The sequence below is a fragment of the Xyrauchen texanus genome, chromosome 24 (genome assembly GCF_025860055.1).
Source record: "Xyrauchen texanus isolate HMW12.3.18 chromosome 24, RBS_HiC_50CHRs, whole genome shotgun sequence".
Classification (NCBI taxonomy): Eukaryota; Metazoa; Chordata; class Actinopteri; order Cypriniformes; family Catostomidae; genus Xyrauchen; species Xyrauchen texanus.
In genome coordinates, this window is record NC_068299.1 from 22,025,468 (window position 1) to 22,040,516 (window position 15,049).

General features: G+C 38.1%; 1 protein-coding gene across 1 annotated transcript; it reads right to left on the reverse strand.

The window, feature by feature from the left end:
• Positions 1–79: 79 nt before the first annotated feature.
• On the reverse strand, positions 80–15,049 carry LOC127617687 (myozenin-1-like). Its single transcript, XM_052089733.1, has 6 exons — positions 14,883–15,049; positions 7,498–7,611; positions 3,911–4,098; positions 2,821–3,076; positions 2,480–2,648; positions 80–927 (listed from the first exon to the last, which is right to left on the reverse strand). Exons 2-6 carry the CDS (start codon positions 7,583–7,585, stop codon positions 693–695), a joined length of 936 nt encoding a protein of 311 aa, XP_051945693.1. The 5' UTR covers positions 7,586–7,611; positions 14,883–15,049; the 3' UTR covers positions 80–692.

Below are 15,049 nucleotides of genomic sequence, written 5' to 3' on the forward strand. Positions count from 1 at the left end.
AAGCAAAACAAAACTTCAATCTCATTCCATCTCCAACTGATAACTTTTATAATTAAAAAGTATATGGCTCATGCATAAATTCATCTGCAAATACATATTTATTTGTAAAAAGTCCACATTTAGATGCAGATATAAATTAAAGCTAAATGTGTACATTATGATAGGTTTTCCATTCACATTGGACATTTTGCATGTCACCCTGATGGTTCAACAGATTGTTACATTTTTGTGGGGAAAATATTCTGAATATTGCACAGGACACAAGCATTGATACACAGGTCACTATGTGTATGTTTTGTCTTTGTGTGTGTGGAGGGGTGGGTTTAGATGGTTTATGAGGACATTCTTTTAGGATGCAAAATGGTAATTACAAGGGTATCATTATGCTATAAATGTGGTTTATGAGGATATTTCTAGTGTCCCCATAATTCAAATAATAATAAAAAAAAAAAATATATGTTTTTTTGAAAATGTAAAAATGCTGAATGTTTTTTGTGAGGATTAGGTTTAGGGGTATGGTTAGGGTATTGAATCTATAGTTCGCACAGTATAAAAATAATTATGTCTATGGAGAGTCCTCTTAAGGATAGCCGCACCAACAATGTGTGTGTGTGTGTGTGTGTGTGTATTAGAGTGCAGGTTAATTAGGGCAGACATAAATTAGATAAAGGTTGTTTTGATGGGATGTAGCTTCACAGGTCGTCTGTCTCCCCATCAAATGGTATAGTATCCAACTCCATGTGAATACTGCCGGGTTCAATGCTACCTCCCCAGCCAATGGGTGTGCGATTAAATGAGGGCCTTGAGCTTATGTCATGCTGGTACACCACTGCTGGTTCAGACTCCTCAGTTGCCACCTCGATGTCTGGCAACTGGAAGGTCATCAGCTGAGAGGCCTTCTCAAAGCCCCCATAGGGTATAGCACTCCTGCACAGTTTGTGAGATGGGTAATGAAGACAAAAAAGAACAAGATTTTTTTTAGATGTACAATTATAGACCATTTCAATAAGGTTTAAGAAAGTGACATATTTTTGTTCCTTGAACAATTCCAGCTATAGTGTAGAACTCAGAATCCAACTGCATTAATCACCCTACAAAGGGCACTTTGAAGGGAGAACAATCATGATAGTTATTCTGCAAGATTGCTTCAATGAAAAGGAATTTTCATTTATTGTTCCAAATAAAGGTGGTTCTGAATGAATATTTTTGAGCCCTACACCTTTTAGACTTTCAAAGCTCTCACAGTGGTTGGTAAAGTCTTTGAAGGGAATAGAGTATAGGGATGATCACTTTTGAATGGAACGGACCCTCATTCATTTATAGTGTCTTTAACCAGATTAACGTTACTAACGCTAACACGATTGTCATAAAATGTCATTATTAAAACATGGACCATGTTGATCAGTGGCTGGATGCTCCCTTGATGACAGGAACTAGTGGAAATTAAAGTGTTTAGACCTCCAAAAAAGCTACATGACGCATGAACCACAGCAGTGAAGCGAGACGGCTAGATACAAGTAGTACTAACAAGTGTAGCACACAACTATTTCTGGTAGGCAAACAACTTTTATGACAAATACTTATAATTTGACAGGCAGAGCTCTAAATGTGACTATAGATAACTCCCATTATAATGAATGAAGCTCTGCAAGTTATTTACTTTTACATTTAGTCATTTATCAGACGCTTTTATCAACAACTTTTTAAGTTGGAAAAATTAGGAACACACAAAAAAAGACAGCTTAATTTAACAGCGTAATTTATCATAATACTGTAGGTGCTCTGCGCTGAGGAAATAATTGTGAGCATCTGAACTACTGTAACGAATGAGCAGTGAAGGCAGACGAGGAGATGCGGATCCAGATGCAGCTTAACTTTATTAAAGAAGTCAACCGAATAAACACAAAGGAAAACCCTCAATGGGGAAACGAACATAAAACAGAGAACATGGGCAGGGACAGCATACCAGGCTAAACAACATTCAACGATAGACAGCGACTGAACAAACAGACAGGGTTTAAATACATGGGCATGGGAAGACGGGAACCAATGAACAAACAGAACTCAAACAAGATAACAAGGTGATAAACTAAAACCAAAGACAACTAACGAGGGCAGGTGAAAACAATGAACAGAGCACACGAAGTACAAGGGTGACAATAGTGAAAACTAAGGAACTACAAAAGTGACAAAAATGACAAACAAAGGGCAACAGTGAAACAAGACAAGGTATACGTAACAACTACGATACAATTTAATTGCCTTCCTCGTGTAGTCTCTCACACATCTGGATAAGTCACCTCAGGTAAACGTTTGACATTATTTGAGGAAAATATGTTAACTCAGAGCCTTATTTAAAGGATCCTTCAGTAATAGTTGTGTTATACTTCCTTTGTTATTTTTACATGTTTGAAATGGTCTACAGCCATTGTAATAAAGGAGAGGCTCCAAAATATGTAATGCAAGTGCAATGAGGCACCTGTTGAAGCTCTTATATTTGTGCAGCTCCTTAGAAGAACAGGGTCCTGGCATTTGAGACTTCATTGTGGCCAGAAGATCTTCATTGCCCTTCATCGCTCGTTCCCAAGGTGAAGTGTATGTCTTCACATATTCAGACCCTTTTATAGCAGTATTAGCATTTTCCCCGCCTGTTGAGAAATATAAACTGATTTAAATTGATCAATCATGTGCATATACATGAAAACCTGTACGTAGAGATGAACAAAATCGTTAACACTGTTTTCATCCTAAGCCTCAATGGCAGTTTAGTGTGGCTGAACTGGCTAGTGTTTGAAGGTGTCCATCAGGGTTCCTACTCACTCTTTGAGGCATTTTCTGACACACCATCCTTCACCCCGGCTCCTGCTCCAGCTCCTGCTGCCCCAACAGCACCTCCAGTGAGCCCACCTGCTGCCAGCCCATCCCCTGTTGCCTTGCCATAGCTTCCTGGTTTAGGAGGAGGCACTGGTGCTTGGCCGGCACCACCAACATGGCTAGCCATCTGTCCACCAATCAGATGGCCACCAACATCCATCATCTGGCCCCCCAGACTGGGCACAAACTTCTGGAGATTATCCTTTATGCACAGATCAGTAAAGAGATAATAAGCAGAAGTACAATATCAGTGGCATTTTAAAATTAGGAATGATTCTGATTATAAAATGTAGAAAATATAATGATTATAAAATGTAGAATATTTGCATAGAATACATTTAGATCTTTCTAGCAAATCAGTCCACTGTCAGCCATTTTGGAATGCTCCCGGGAGACTATTTCCAGTCCTGACAGTGCAGCTCATATTTACTTTAATGGGGGAACACAGAAATCTCAAGATGGTAGGTCAAGATTACGTTTAAAGAACATATTTCAAATTAGCAAGACAACGCTGGTATCATAAATTGTGCTTATTTTCCTATTCTGTTTGTTTAAACATATAAAACATTTAATTAATTTTCCCGGCTTATATAACAAATGTTCTCAAGATGATTGACAGGCGACGTCTGTATCTAAAATGTGATTGGCTCTTTTACTTGTAAGCCAGGACTTCCTTTCTACAACTGTTGGGTGCTAGAGCTTCTTGGTTGTGTGTTCAAATTTTACCCATTAATTTTATTCAAAGTGGCTAGTCTCTGGACCTAGATCACATCCACACTAACGTTTTTGTTTGAAAACACAACCATTTTGGCACATTAAGCTAGAATGGTGTTTTCCTCCACCATAAATTAAGACTTTCGAAAATGCTCACCATAACCCTTTACTTTAGAAAAAGGTGACATAAGATAAAGAAAAACTGAGTTTTCAAACTTAAACTGATTAGTGTGGATATGGCCTTGATGCAAACAATTTGCCAGCTGAAAAACGATAAACAGAAGTTCATTGATAACTGTATTGAGCTCTTCACATTCCTTACCATGGATTCACAACTAAAGAGGTCAGGGTTATTTTCATAGATAAACCTCTCCACACGAATCTGTCTCATCCTGAACATCTTGGAGCCTTTGTTCGTCATCAGGGATAGTTCCTCCAGCATGATATCCTTGGGTGCCCTGATCTTTTTCCCCAAATCAAACTCTGAGGCCTCAGGCTCTGAATCGTACTCTAAAAATAATGAGTAATTATTAGTAAGTGTTATACAACAGTTAGTTCCAGTCCTCAAATCTTACTCAATGAGCAGCATTCCAAGAGTGCTTATATACAGTCCAACAGCACTAGGAGGCTTCACTATTTGTATCACCTTGCTTCTCTGTGTTCGTGCCTTTCCAAATATTGGTGGGGATTTTGATTCATAGTTCATTTTGATTTCATTCAATTATTTGTTTAGTATCCAATTCTAGAGACTGCATATTTACGGCAGTTGGTGCAACAAATGAGTGTATTTTATGTTATAAGTCGTTCAAATGTTGTCTCAACCGATTCGAGTCATTCACAGTCATTCACCACTGAAACAATGCAAGTGAAAAAGGACAATTAAATTTAAAAGATTCATTCAAAAACACAGATTTTGTTTTACAAATAAAACACCAGTAATTCAATACTGAGTGTTGAGTGCAGTGCAGAGAGTGGAGTTTTGCTTGATTCTTTGGATTCTTTTGGAACTATTTTTGCTGGCAGAGAAGAAATATGCAAACTAATTGGTCAATTTTTGTCTGCAACGTAAATTATTCTCTGTTATTTACTTGTATGTTAAACTGTTGTCTAAAAGCAATATCACACCCACAATCGTGCTGTTGTTCCTTATATATCATATATCAGCAAGACTTTGATAACCTGTGTGGAGCGGAGGGGGGCGGGGCCGGTCGGAATATCGCGCGCCTGGTCCCCAATCAGCCTGATGAGGCGCGCGAGGGATAAAGGCGGCCGGTGACGATGGTTTGAGAGAGGGAGAATTACGGGCATGTCCGTCATGTGTGTTTGTTTATGTGTTTTTGAGTTTAAGTTTCTCATTAAAATATAATTTATGTTGACAAGCCGGTTCTCGCCTCCTCCTTGCCCATCCTTCAACTGTGTTACAACCTGTTAGACATGTTTTACAGAACAACAGCGCTCTTGCATGTGTGCTATTGCTTAAATAATGACTTACTAATGTAGTAATTATATGTTCAGATATTAATTAATTATTCATTTTAAAACTGTTGATAAATTACTGGTCAAGTCCTTTACAAAACAGTGTGATCAATTTAACAGTAATATTAACTTCAATATGAGCATGTACTTCTCTAAGTTGAAAGTATCTGGCAAGCTATTAAATGTAATTTATTCATGTTAATGTAAAGTGCAATCGGCATTATACAATTTTTCATATATATTTTAATTTAGCAGATACTTCTATCCAAAGTGTGTTCAAGTAAAAAAACACTGCAAACAAAAGCAATACAAGAACTTGAAAAGTGCCAAAATACAAAGTTCCAGAAAAGCTATTGCAGAGACTTAAAGGGATAGTTCACCCAAAAATGAAAATTCTCTCATTATTTACTCAGGTGTATATGACTTTCTTTCTTCACCACAACACATTTGAAGGAAAATAGAAAAATATCTTGAAGTGAATGGAAACAGACAAAAATGATAGATAGTCAGCATAAATGTCATCCATATGACACCAACTGTTAAATTAACGTCGTCTAAATCAACACGATCAGTTTTGGTGTGAAAAAGATCAATATTTAAGTACTTTTTTTAAACTCCAAATCATGGTTCCAGTCAGGAGCGGTAACTGCATTGGCATTTGAAACACGCATGCGACACAGCCAGAAGAGCAGCCCTGTTTACAAGTGAGAAGGAGAAACGCTGTACAGTAGCTTGTTTGGTTTTGGTTTAGATCTGTATTTATCTGTTTCTTTACTCACAATGGTGTGTTTCTGTGCTTATTCTGGATGTCTCAACTGAGTTGAGAATGTGAGATTACATCGGTATCATGGCAACGCAAATACGTCACACGAGATACCACTTGTACTCCACTCTCTTGTGAAGCTTACCCTCACATTTGATTAAAGTTCAAAAGTACTTGAAACTTGATCTTTTCTCGTACCAAAAGTGATCATGTCACTATAGAAGACATTAATTTAACCCAGTCATATCGATGCCATTTATGCTGACTGTCTGTGATTTTTGGAGCTTCAGAAGAGAAATTTCCATTCACTTGCATTTTAAGGACCTACTGAGCTAAGATATTTTTCTATTTTTCTTCAAATGTGTTCTGGTGAAGAAAGAACAATCCCAAAAATGTAAATGCTTTGAGACAACAGAAAGAGAACTGAGAGGCTATAACATCATAGTGCTGATAATGCACTTGTTGTACAACAGTATAACTGTGCATCGTATTATTAATATGAAGAGACCTTTCTGTACTTTGAAAGAGATATTTCTCCCGGGTTCTCTTGTACAGAAGTCATACGTGCTCAGTGTATCATTCATATTCAGACGTATCTATTTTTCTACATTGTAATCATAACAGTAACCAAATAGCTATTCATCATCCTGCCACCCACTGTTTTGCTGGAAAACAATCCACAGTTTCCTGGAAATGCTGATGACAGTGATCAAGTAAATACAAAGTGCAACTGAAACTTATTAGGACTATCTCTACATTAGCTATAACATCACTGACTGCTTAACATGGAATAACTGACTGTGTCATTACTTCATTAATGACACATTAGCATAGTTAGTAAAAATACTGACATAAATGTCAGGATCACAGGAATCTCTCAGATAAAACATCAACAGCACTCTCCTCAAAGGCTAGTGTATATTTCTGTTCTTCCACAACAACAGTTTTTGCTCACATTCAAAAGCCTGGAAAATAACATGTAAATAAGTTAAATATTCACCCGGAGACTCTTATGTAATATTCTTTCAAAGAAGGATGAGTCCTATGATAATAATGGTGAAGAGTAGGGAGAGATAGTCCAGTAATTAATAGAGAGAGACAGCTGGCATTTTGGCTGTGAAATAAATAAATAAATGTTGTGGCAATGATATTACTTCTCATTAAGACATATTCAATCCAGACACTTGAAACCTTAATGACAGGCCATGAAATTTAGACAATTTCCCAATTAACAGTTTGAAAGTGACATAAATAACTTTTGTACATTTCTGGCTATCTCTCTGACTGGCAGCTAACACAATGGCTGGACCAGGCTGGATACTGTCTGTGTTTTGGCATTGTCATAACCTCTAATCTATTTTATGACATCTTTCAAAGACACCTTTCAACCTATCAGACTCTGGAAAGCTAAACAAACACACTCTTTAATTATATACAGCACCACAAAATGCATATGAAGAAAATCTGATAATATAAGTTAAAAGATATAAGAAAAGCCAGAATCTGTTAGTCTCCGAGCTCAATATCATAGTCAAGAGGATAAGTTATTCTTAGCAAAGATTCCAAAATCCTGTATGAATGGTGCGTATAATGAATGGTGGTTTTGCTTAGATGTACAGTATGATATTATATGAATTAATATGCATCAAGTTCGAGCACAAATGTCTTACCATCCTGGGTTATGTGTGACAGGTCAGTAATGATCTTGGAAAGCTTTTTCCTCTTGTTGGGTGGGGCTGGTGTTCCTGAGAGAGGCATGGTTTCAGACTGAGGAAAACAAAGATCTCCAAAGAGTAGGGGGTTTGATTAGATATCTATAACTATTACAAATTCACATAACAGATGATCTATTACATTTGAATATGTTTAACTGACATGTAAAGCAAGACTCAAAGGAAAGTTGGAGAGACCTTTCATATTTGCTGAAATTATGTCAGAATTATTTCTCATAACTCTGATTGTGGTTCATGACATGTTAAATATTTTACAAGTAAGGCCAGGCAACAATTTATCCATCAAGCATCATTGTATTACACTGATTTGGTCAAGGTAAGTGGTAATTCAAGTAAATTTAACATAGATCTTTGCCCTTTAATTTCTGCAATAGTTTTAAAGCTGAAATGTGTCATTTGTGCACTACTAACGCCATGGAACAAAAATAAAAACAAATAAAAACACAGTTTTTTTAACAGCCTTTTGACTGCTTCCCCTGTCTTCTGTTGATCAAACTGATAGCCCTGCCCCCAAACTCATTGGTTGAGTCAATGTTGTTGTGTCAGGCTGGAGGGCTGTAAAAGCGCCACATATACAGTATTGCCAGTTTTTTTTTAAATAAACCTTTGAATGACCAGGGTTGGAAGGGTTACTTTTAAAATGTAATTTGTTACAAATACCAGTTACTTATTAAAAAATTTAATTTTAACTAAATCCAATTACCTCAATAAGAAAATAATGCTATCAAATTACTTTTATTTTTTTACTTTTTGATTGCCTCAAGATCGCATATGTAAAAAAATTCTAGACTTGAAATTTTTGGAATCCTAGTCCACACTCCCATAATCTCTTGAGAGAAGTTGAAGCTCCATCCCCCAGACTCTGAATTAGCAGGCAGTAAAACACTGATGCCTCATGACCTTTTCCAAAAGCAGTAATCACCTCTCCCAGAATATCTGCCGCTTTGGGGGGGTCCCAAAATGTTGAACCAAACTCTCAAAAGATCTCAGCACTCCACTCTCATACAGGTCACCGAGTGTAGTAACCCCCCTCACAATCCACTCTGACCAGCAGAATGGGGACTTATTAATACATAATTTAGGGTTCAGCCATATGCTTGAGGCAACATTTAAAAGAATAGTTCACCCAAAAATGAACATTTGCTGATAATGTACTCACCCACAGAGTTTCTTTCTTCATCAAAAAATATTTTAAGATTTTAGGATTTCATTTCAGGCCTCCTCCTTCAATTCAAGTGAATGTACTCCATTTTTGATGGTCCAAAATACATATTTAGGGTGCATCAAAATAATCCACATGACTCCAGCTGAAAAATAAAGTTCTTCTAAACCTAAAGAATTTATTATTTTTAGAAACAAAACAATACTTATATACTTTTTAACTACAAATGTTCGCTTCCGTACATCTCTGTGACGTGCGCTCATGAGAGGGATGATGTAAGCTTGTTGGTAAGGTCACGTGTGGAGGAGGCAGGCAGCGTGTCATTGTTCACAAGAGAAAATTGCTCAGACCACAGACCAAGCACCGTTCACAAACCAAAACAGTCCAATTGATTTTAGAAGAGAAGAGGTGGCTGAGATGGATCCTCAATCTTACAGTTTGATACATTGTAAATAATAGGAAAACACACACACACACACACACACACACACAGATACACACACACACAAAAGAAAGATTATTCAAACAATATAAAATAAAATAAAAAATTATTTCCAAATAATAATAATAATAAAAAAAAACATTACTGAAGTAAACAACCATCCTTTCTTTCGGAGCAATGCCATTGCATTATCTACTTGTGCTTTTTCTTTAGTAGAAATATATAGTTCCCCTTCTGTCACTCACTCGACATTGTGTCGATTGTAGTGACACAAGGGGTCTCTTCTGAGAGCCTCGCGTACCTCTGAACTTGAGAAAAGACCAATGACAAGTTGGCAGACAGAATTTGCATGCCCCGCCCCCGGACATGCGGGTATAAAGGGGAGCAGGGTAGCTACTGTCTCACAGATTTTTTCTTCGGAGCTGAACGTTTATGTGATCAGCGATCTGTGTGTAACGATTGCTTCACCCACCTCTGCAAGAGAGCATTCTGTTGGATCTGACAGCGCATTCCAGCGGCTTTCTCCTATCTGCACGCTGTGCAGACTCTGCTCCTGGGCGCTTTGACAGCGCTTCTCTCCTAAACGAGTTCGATTTCTCTAAAAGAGTTTATTCTCCTCTAAAAGAGATTTTTTCTGGTAAAAGAGCAACATACACAAGCGAGCGTTGAACGCCCTTTTCAGTAGCCTGGGTAGCGTTCACACTGAGGCAGCATTTGTGGATGGTTCATGTTCTTAAAGCGAGGACATGACTATGGCAACGTTGCGGTCGCGGCTTTCGTTTCTCAAAACGAACGCCACTGCAGCCACCCCCGCGTCGCTCCTTCTTCACTCGGGATTGAAGATGACCCGGTTGGCGATGGAGGTGATTTGGGGATGGCAGCGGGCTCGGTTTCGCTGGGCACAGCCCCACGAACCACCCGCCCCCCGGCACACTCATTTGCTTCCATCTGCGCTTGGGATGACTGGAACCCTCTGTCCGCCCAACAACCCTCGCAGCTTGATGATTGGTACCTCAGCTCCGGGCGCCGCTCCCAGCCACAAAAGTCTCCAAATATCTGTAAGGCCAAGAACATCCTGAGAATCATCAATGTTGCTTTAGGGGGCTTACACACTTGCTTCACTATGATCAAGGACTGAGTCCATCAAAAGATTAAAGTCTCCTCCCAATATTATATCATGAGGGGTGTACACAGGAAAAAATTGTCTATAAAACAAACTCCATCCAATAAGCAGAATAAAAACAAAATAAAAGTAGATTCATCCACATAACTGTTCCGAAGGAGTATTCCTCCACAGAAAGAGCTCCAGCTGCTAGTGGAACCAGCACAGTAAAAAAAAGTTCAGTTTCCTCAGACAGTCAAACGAATGTTCAGTAAGCCGGCCCATTCGGCCGATAAATGAGTGCAACAAAAAAAAGAAATCACTCCAATGACCTGCAAGAGATGTTCCACAAAACAAACTCCACACCACAGGAGGCATAAGCACCAAAAACATGCAGGTTTATCCACAAACTGTCAGGAAGAAATTATATTACATGAAACAAACTCCAACCACTAGGCAGAACCAGGGCAAAAAGAATCAAAAAAGGCACCCAGCTTCCTTGGGTAGTCGAGTGTTTGTTCAGCGAGTTGAAAATGAACAAATGGCTTACTCACTCCAAATGTTTTTATGAAGGACAGTGCTTGCTGTGGGTGTGCAAATTATCTACGGCCATCCTTAGCATCTATTCTCAGATTGTCCGGAAACATCAGAGCAAACATGATCTTCTGTTGATTTGAGAGATTCTTGCATTCTCTGAATTAATCATGTTTTTCTCTTGTCGAATTCACAAAATCTGGGAACAAGAAAATTACGTGGTTCTTCCAAGAAAGCTTTCCTTTACTCCACGCCTCTTGTAACATGAGATCTTTATCGGATGATCTTACAAATTTGGCCAGAATCTGGCCAGAAGGGCCTGTCTCCCTCAGCCAATTTCCAAACCGGGACCCTGTGAGCTCGACTGATTTCCAGTTTATGGCATGTTATATTGAGCAGACTCAGGAAGAGCTTGTCTAGAAATTTCACCATATCTCTGCTTTCCTCATGCTCAGGAATTTCAACAATTCTGACATTGTTTTGTTGACTAGGATTCTCCAAATCCTCCTGTTTTTCCCAAACGCGCTGAAAGTCTGTCTTTGTCACTAGCGGGTTAGCAGCTAATTCCCTCTCCAATGACTCCAGATAATTGATCCGTTTCTTGATGTCGACAATCTTGTAACCAACTCAGAGAATGTAAAAATGGAAGTGATCAATCGACATATTACAGCCAGATCCTCCAAGTCTGCGATGAATTGTGTATTGGTTAACATTAAACAAAATCTGATATGATGCGTCAGATTAAAAAATGTTACCATGTTAAATTCTGCCATGTATTGCAGTTAGCATGTAAACTTATTGGCACTGACCATTCAATAACTTCCGACTGCAATAGGTAGATGATCTTCTTCATCATCATTATTATTATTGTTAATGCAGTGCCTCCGGTGTCTGTCCTCTCTTTGCTCATGATCCACAGTCACACATCACCAGCTAACATTTATGGGTGATTCTATGATTTTGTTTAAGGAGGATTTGATTGACAAATAGAAATAAAATATTGTTTTAAAGAATAGATCAAAATAGATTTAAACACTTTTAGTGTGTCTTGATTTACTTATTCCTGCATTCCGAGTTTTAAAATGTTACATATGCCAGTATTTCTCCCTCACCCATACAGTTCTTAACAATACATTTATAACAAGCATCAAAATCAGATAAATTATCCATTGCACTTTTACCCTAAGAACTTAATTTTCAATTAATTTGGTATTCATGTGTACAATCTAGATCATTTAACAAAGAAAAAAAAATCCTGTCCCAATTACTGTTGTCATTACAACATGAATGCATTTCAGAGAACAATTTTAGAGTTTCAACTGAAGTAAAGATGGAAATGAGAAGTCAAATTAAATTTTGACAGTAGGTGTCCTGTGTACCGGAATATTGGCCGTTCACCGGATGGAGGGATCGACAGATTGTCTGATGGAGAAATTAGGGAACACTTATTACAAATTGTTAGCTATCCTAACTAATGTGGTTTCCATGTGGGTCTTACCCTTAAATGCTTCTTTAAATTGTTGGGTCCATGGAAAATCACCCCATCTACACAGCTGGAAGGTAAATTGCACTGAACTGTAATGTTGTTTCCCTTTTCTCCATTGAAGAGAATCATATTTCTCCAGTGGCCATTGTGATGAAACAGTCCTTAATGGTTCGACCTTGTTTGCCTTTAGAGCACAATGTTGATGTGAGACAGGTGTTACTTACACATGTGACAGTAAGCGGTGCCAGATTCACGAGAGAGAACCAGAACAGATCTCATGCAAGCATCTGATGTTATCAGTACCACTGTAAAGCAGAGGTCTTTATTTGTATGTCAGGTTTTTTTTATATAAAAGTTGTAATCTTGCTAGTAATCCAAATTTTTACCAAATGTAACTGTAATCTGAATACGTTGGATTTTATGTAATTGTAACGGTTTACAGTCACACATTTTTTTACCCCGATTACGAAACGCCTTTACAAGTATTCCGTTATTCCCCAAGCCTGCAAATGTCTCTGACATTCTCGTACGACTGTCGAATTTCTCCCCCTATTGGCAGTAATGATGAATTGTCATTTTGCTCTCAATGGATTTTGTTAAATGAAGAAGCTGCCAATTTTACCTCAGAATGACATTACTGCGTGTGATTTTTTTGAGCAGATGTATGAATTACTATTCACTCACTACTTATTATTAACATTATTATTTATCATTATTTCGGTTTTAATATTTAATATAATGATAATTAACAGCAACAACAACCTTAATTCAGCAAACGGTCAGAAAATCATGTGATTTTAAATATGTAGGTGTTGTGTCTGCAGGAATAAATGACACATAGGCTACATATTTGCAACGTAAACAATCATTTCGGACTTCTACATTATTAATTGTCCAAAATACAGAAGTAGCAGGCATTTAGAAAAAAGTTTAGGACAAAATCTATTGATATTTCTCACTTCGCGCTCAAATCGGATCCGAAAATGTCGCATCAGGAGATGGTCGGAACCTCACGCTGTCCCGTGCGACTCTCCATTAGAAATGAATGACTTCCGGTACCGTCTGTCGTTTGTCGGATGGAGTGAAGGTGGATTTACTTGTAGTTGTCTCTACATATTAAGCTGATATTGGAGAACGCATTTTAACACGTAAAAAGTTACACACTTCAGCTTAAAGTGGATGTAATAATATCATCTTTGTGGTGTATGCTAATGACACAGCAAGTCCCTGAGGTATTATGGGGAGGACAGACACCTGCTGAGTACTATATATATCAATGACCTCACGTTCCACAAATTCCAAGGAATTCCCAGGCAGATATGTGTGAGAATACACGTATAACCTACCACAGTGTTTGGTTTGTTTGGGATGGCATTTTGACACATAGTTTCGACACAATTATTGAAATATCAGCCTTACAAACAAGCAATCAGTGGAATCTCAACAGAACAGACATAGTTTATGTTGTTACACTTTTAAAGGCTTTTAAAAATAGAAATTCTGTCATCCTTTACTAATCCTCATGTTGTTCCAAAACACCTATGGCAAATTTTCTTCCATTGAACACAAAAGGTGTTTGAGAGAAGGTTAGCCTGCATGAGCCTTTTTTTTTTTTTTTTTTTTTTGCATGGAAAAAAGATGCAATTTAAGTGAATGTTGACTGAGGCTTACATTCTGCCTCTACTTTTGTGATATTTGGAAGAAATATAGCCATACAGGTTTGCAGCAACATGAAGGTGAGTGAATAATTACATAATTGAATATTTTAGGTGTACTGTACCCCTTTTAACATGATCTAAGCCTAAAACATTTGTTAATTGCAGTCTTGACTGCTATGGAACATTTTCAATTTCAAAGTCTGGACATGGAGGTGATGAAACTGTTCTTAGCAAGCAATAATATGTTCTTATCTTGCAGAAATTTCATAATGTCCCATCAGCTTTCCTGAGCACATGTGCAGTTTTTCAAGGCTCTGTTAATAGCAGACACTGCATTGACTTGACTGTAACTCAATACAGTATGGCTATTTATAAGCACATTTTTGAAGCAAGACCTTTAAGCTACAAGTCATGGCGTCAGTTTTATTGCCAGATTCTTGGGTTAGGTCACAATACATACAAATGTACTGTATATATATGTACACGATGACTTAAGTCTGCTGAGAAATCGAGAATCTCACTCAAACTGAAATTACATCATGGAAGGATGTGGCGTTGGGTTGAGGTTGCACAGTGACCCACCTTGTATAATAACCATGAGCTGGGGTCCACCAGGCTTAAGTTCCCCCAGCTGGACAGTAAAGGCTTTGCACACCATATAAAATCATCAGCCAGGCTAAAGGGGGAGTGTTCAACACATTCCCACTTTCTGACTTCAAAAGACATGGGGCAAACTGAACATTCAATTTTGATTATTCTAATCAATGCAAACATAGCGCATGTGCTGTCAATGCTTGCAAACTTGTTTTGTGGGTATCATGCCCAGCTACAGGAATTATAGGTCATTATATGGTCATGTATTCCTCTCCGGCATGCAGCTGTTAGTTGAACAGAGTACAGTTAGTAAAGTGACAGAAGAAATCTCATAATCCACTTACCAATGCTCTAGACTCCTCAAGGAAAGTGGTCTCAAAGGTACAGTGAAAATAGGCAAAGGCTGGTGGCTTAAGTTTACCAATTCCAGGGTACCTTTGACCTGTGGCTAGACCAAGAACCCAAGGAGTGCAACATTCAGTTGGGACTTGGATGACAGACCTTTGTGGAG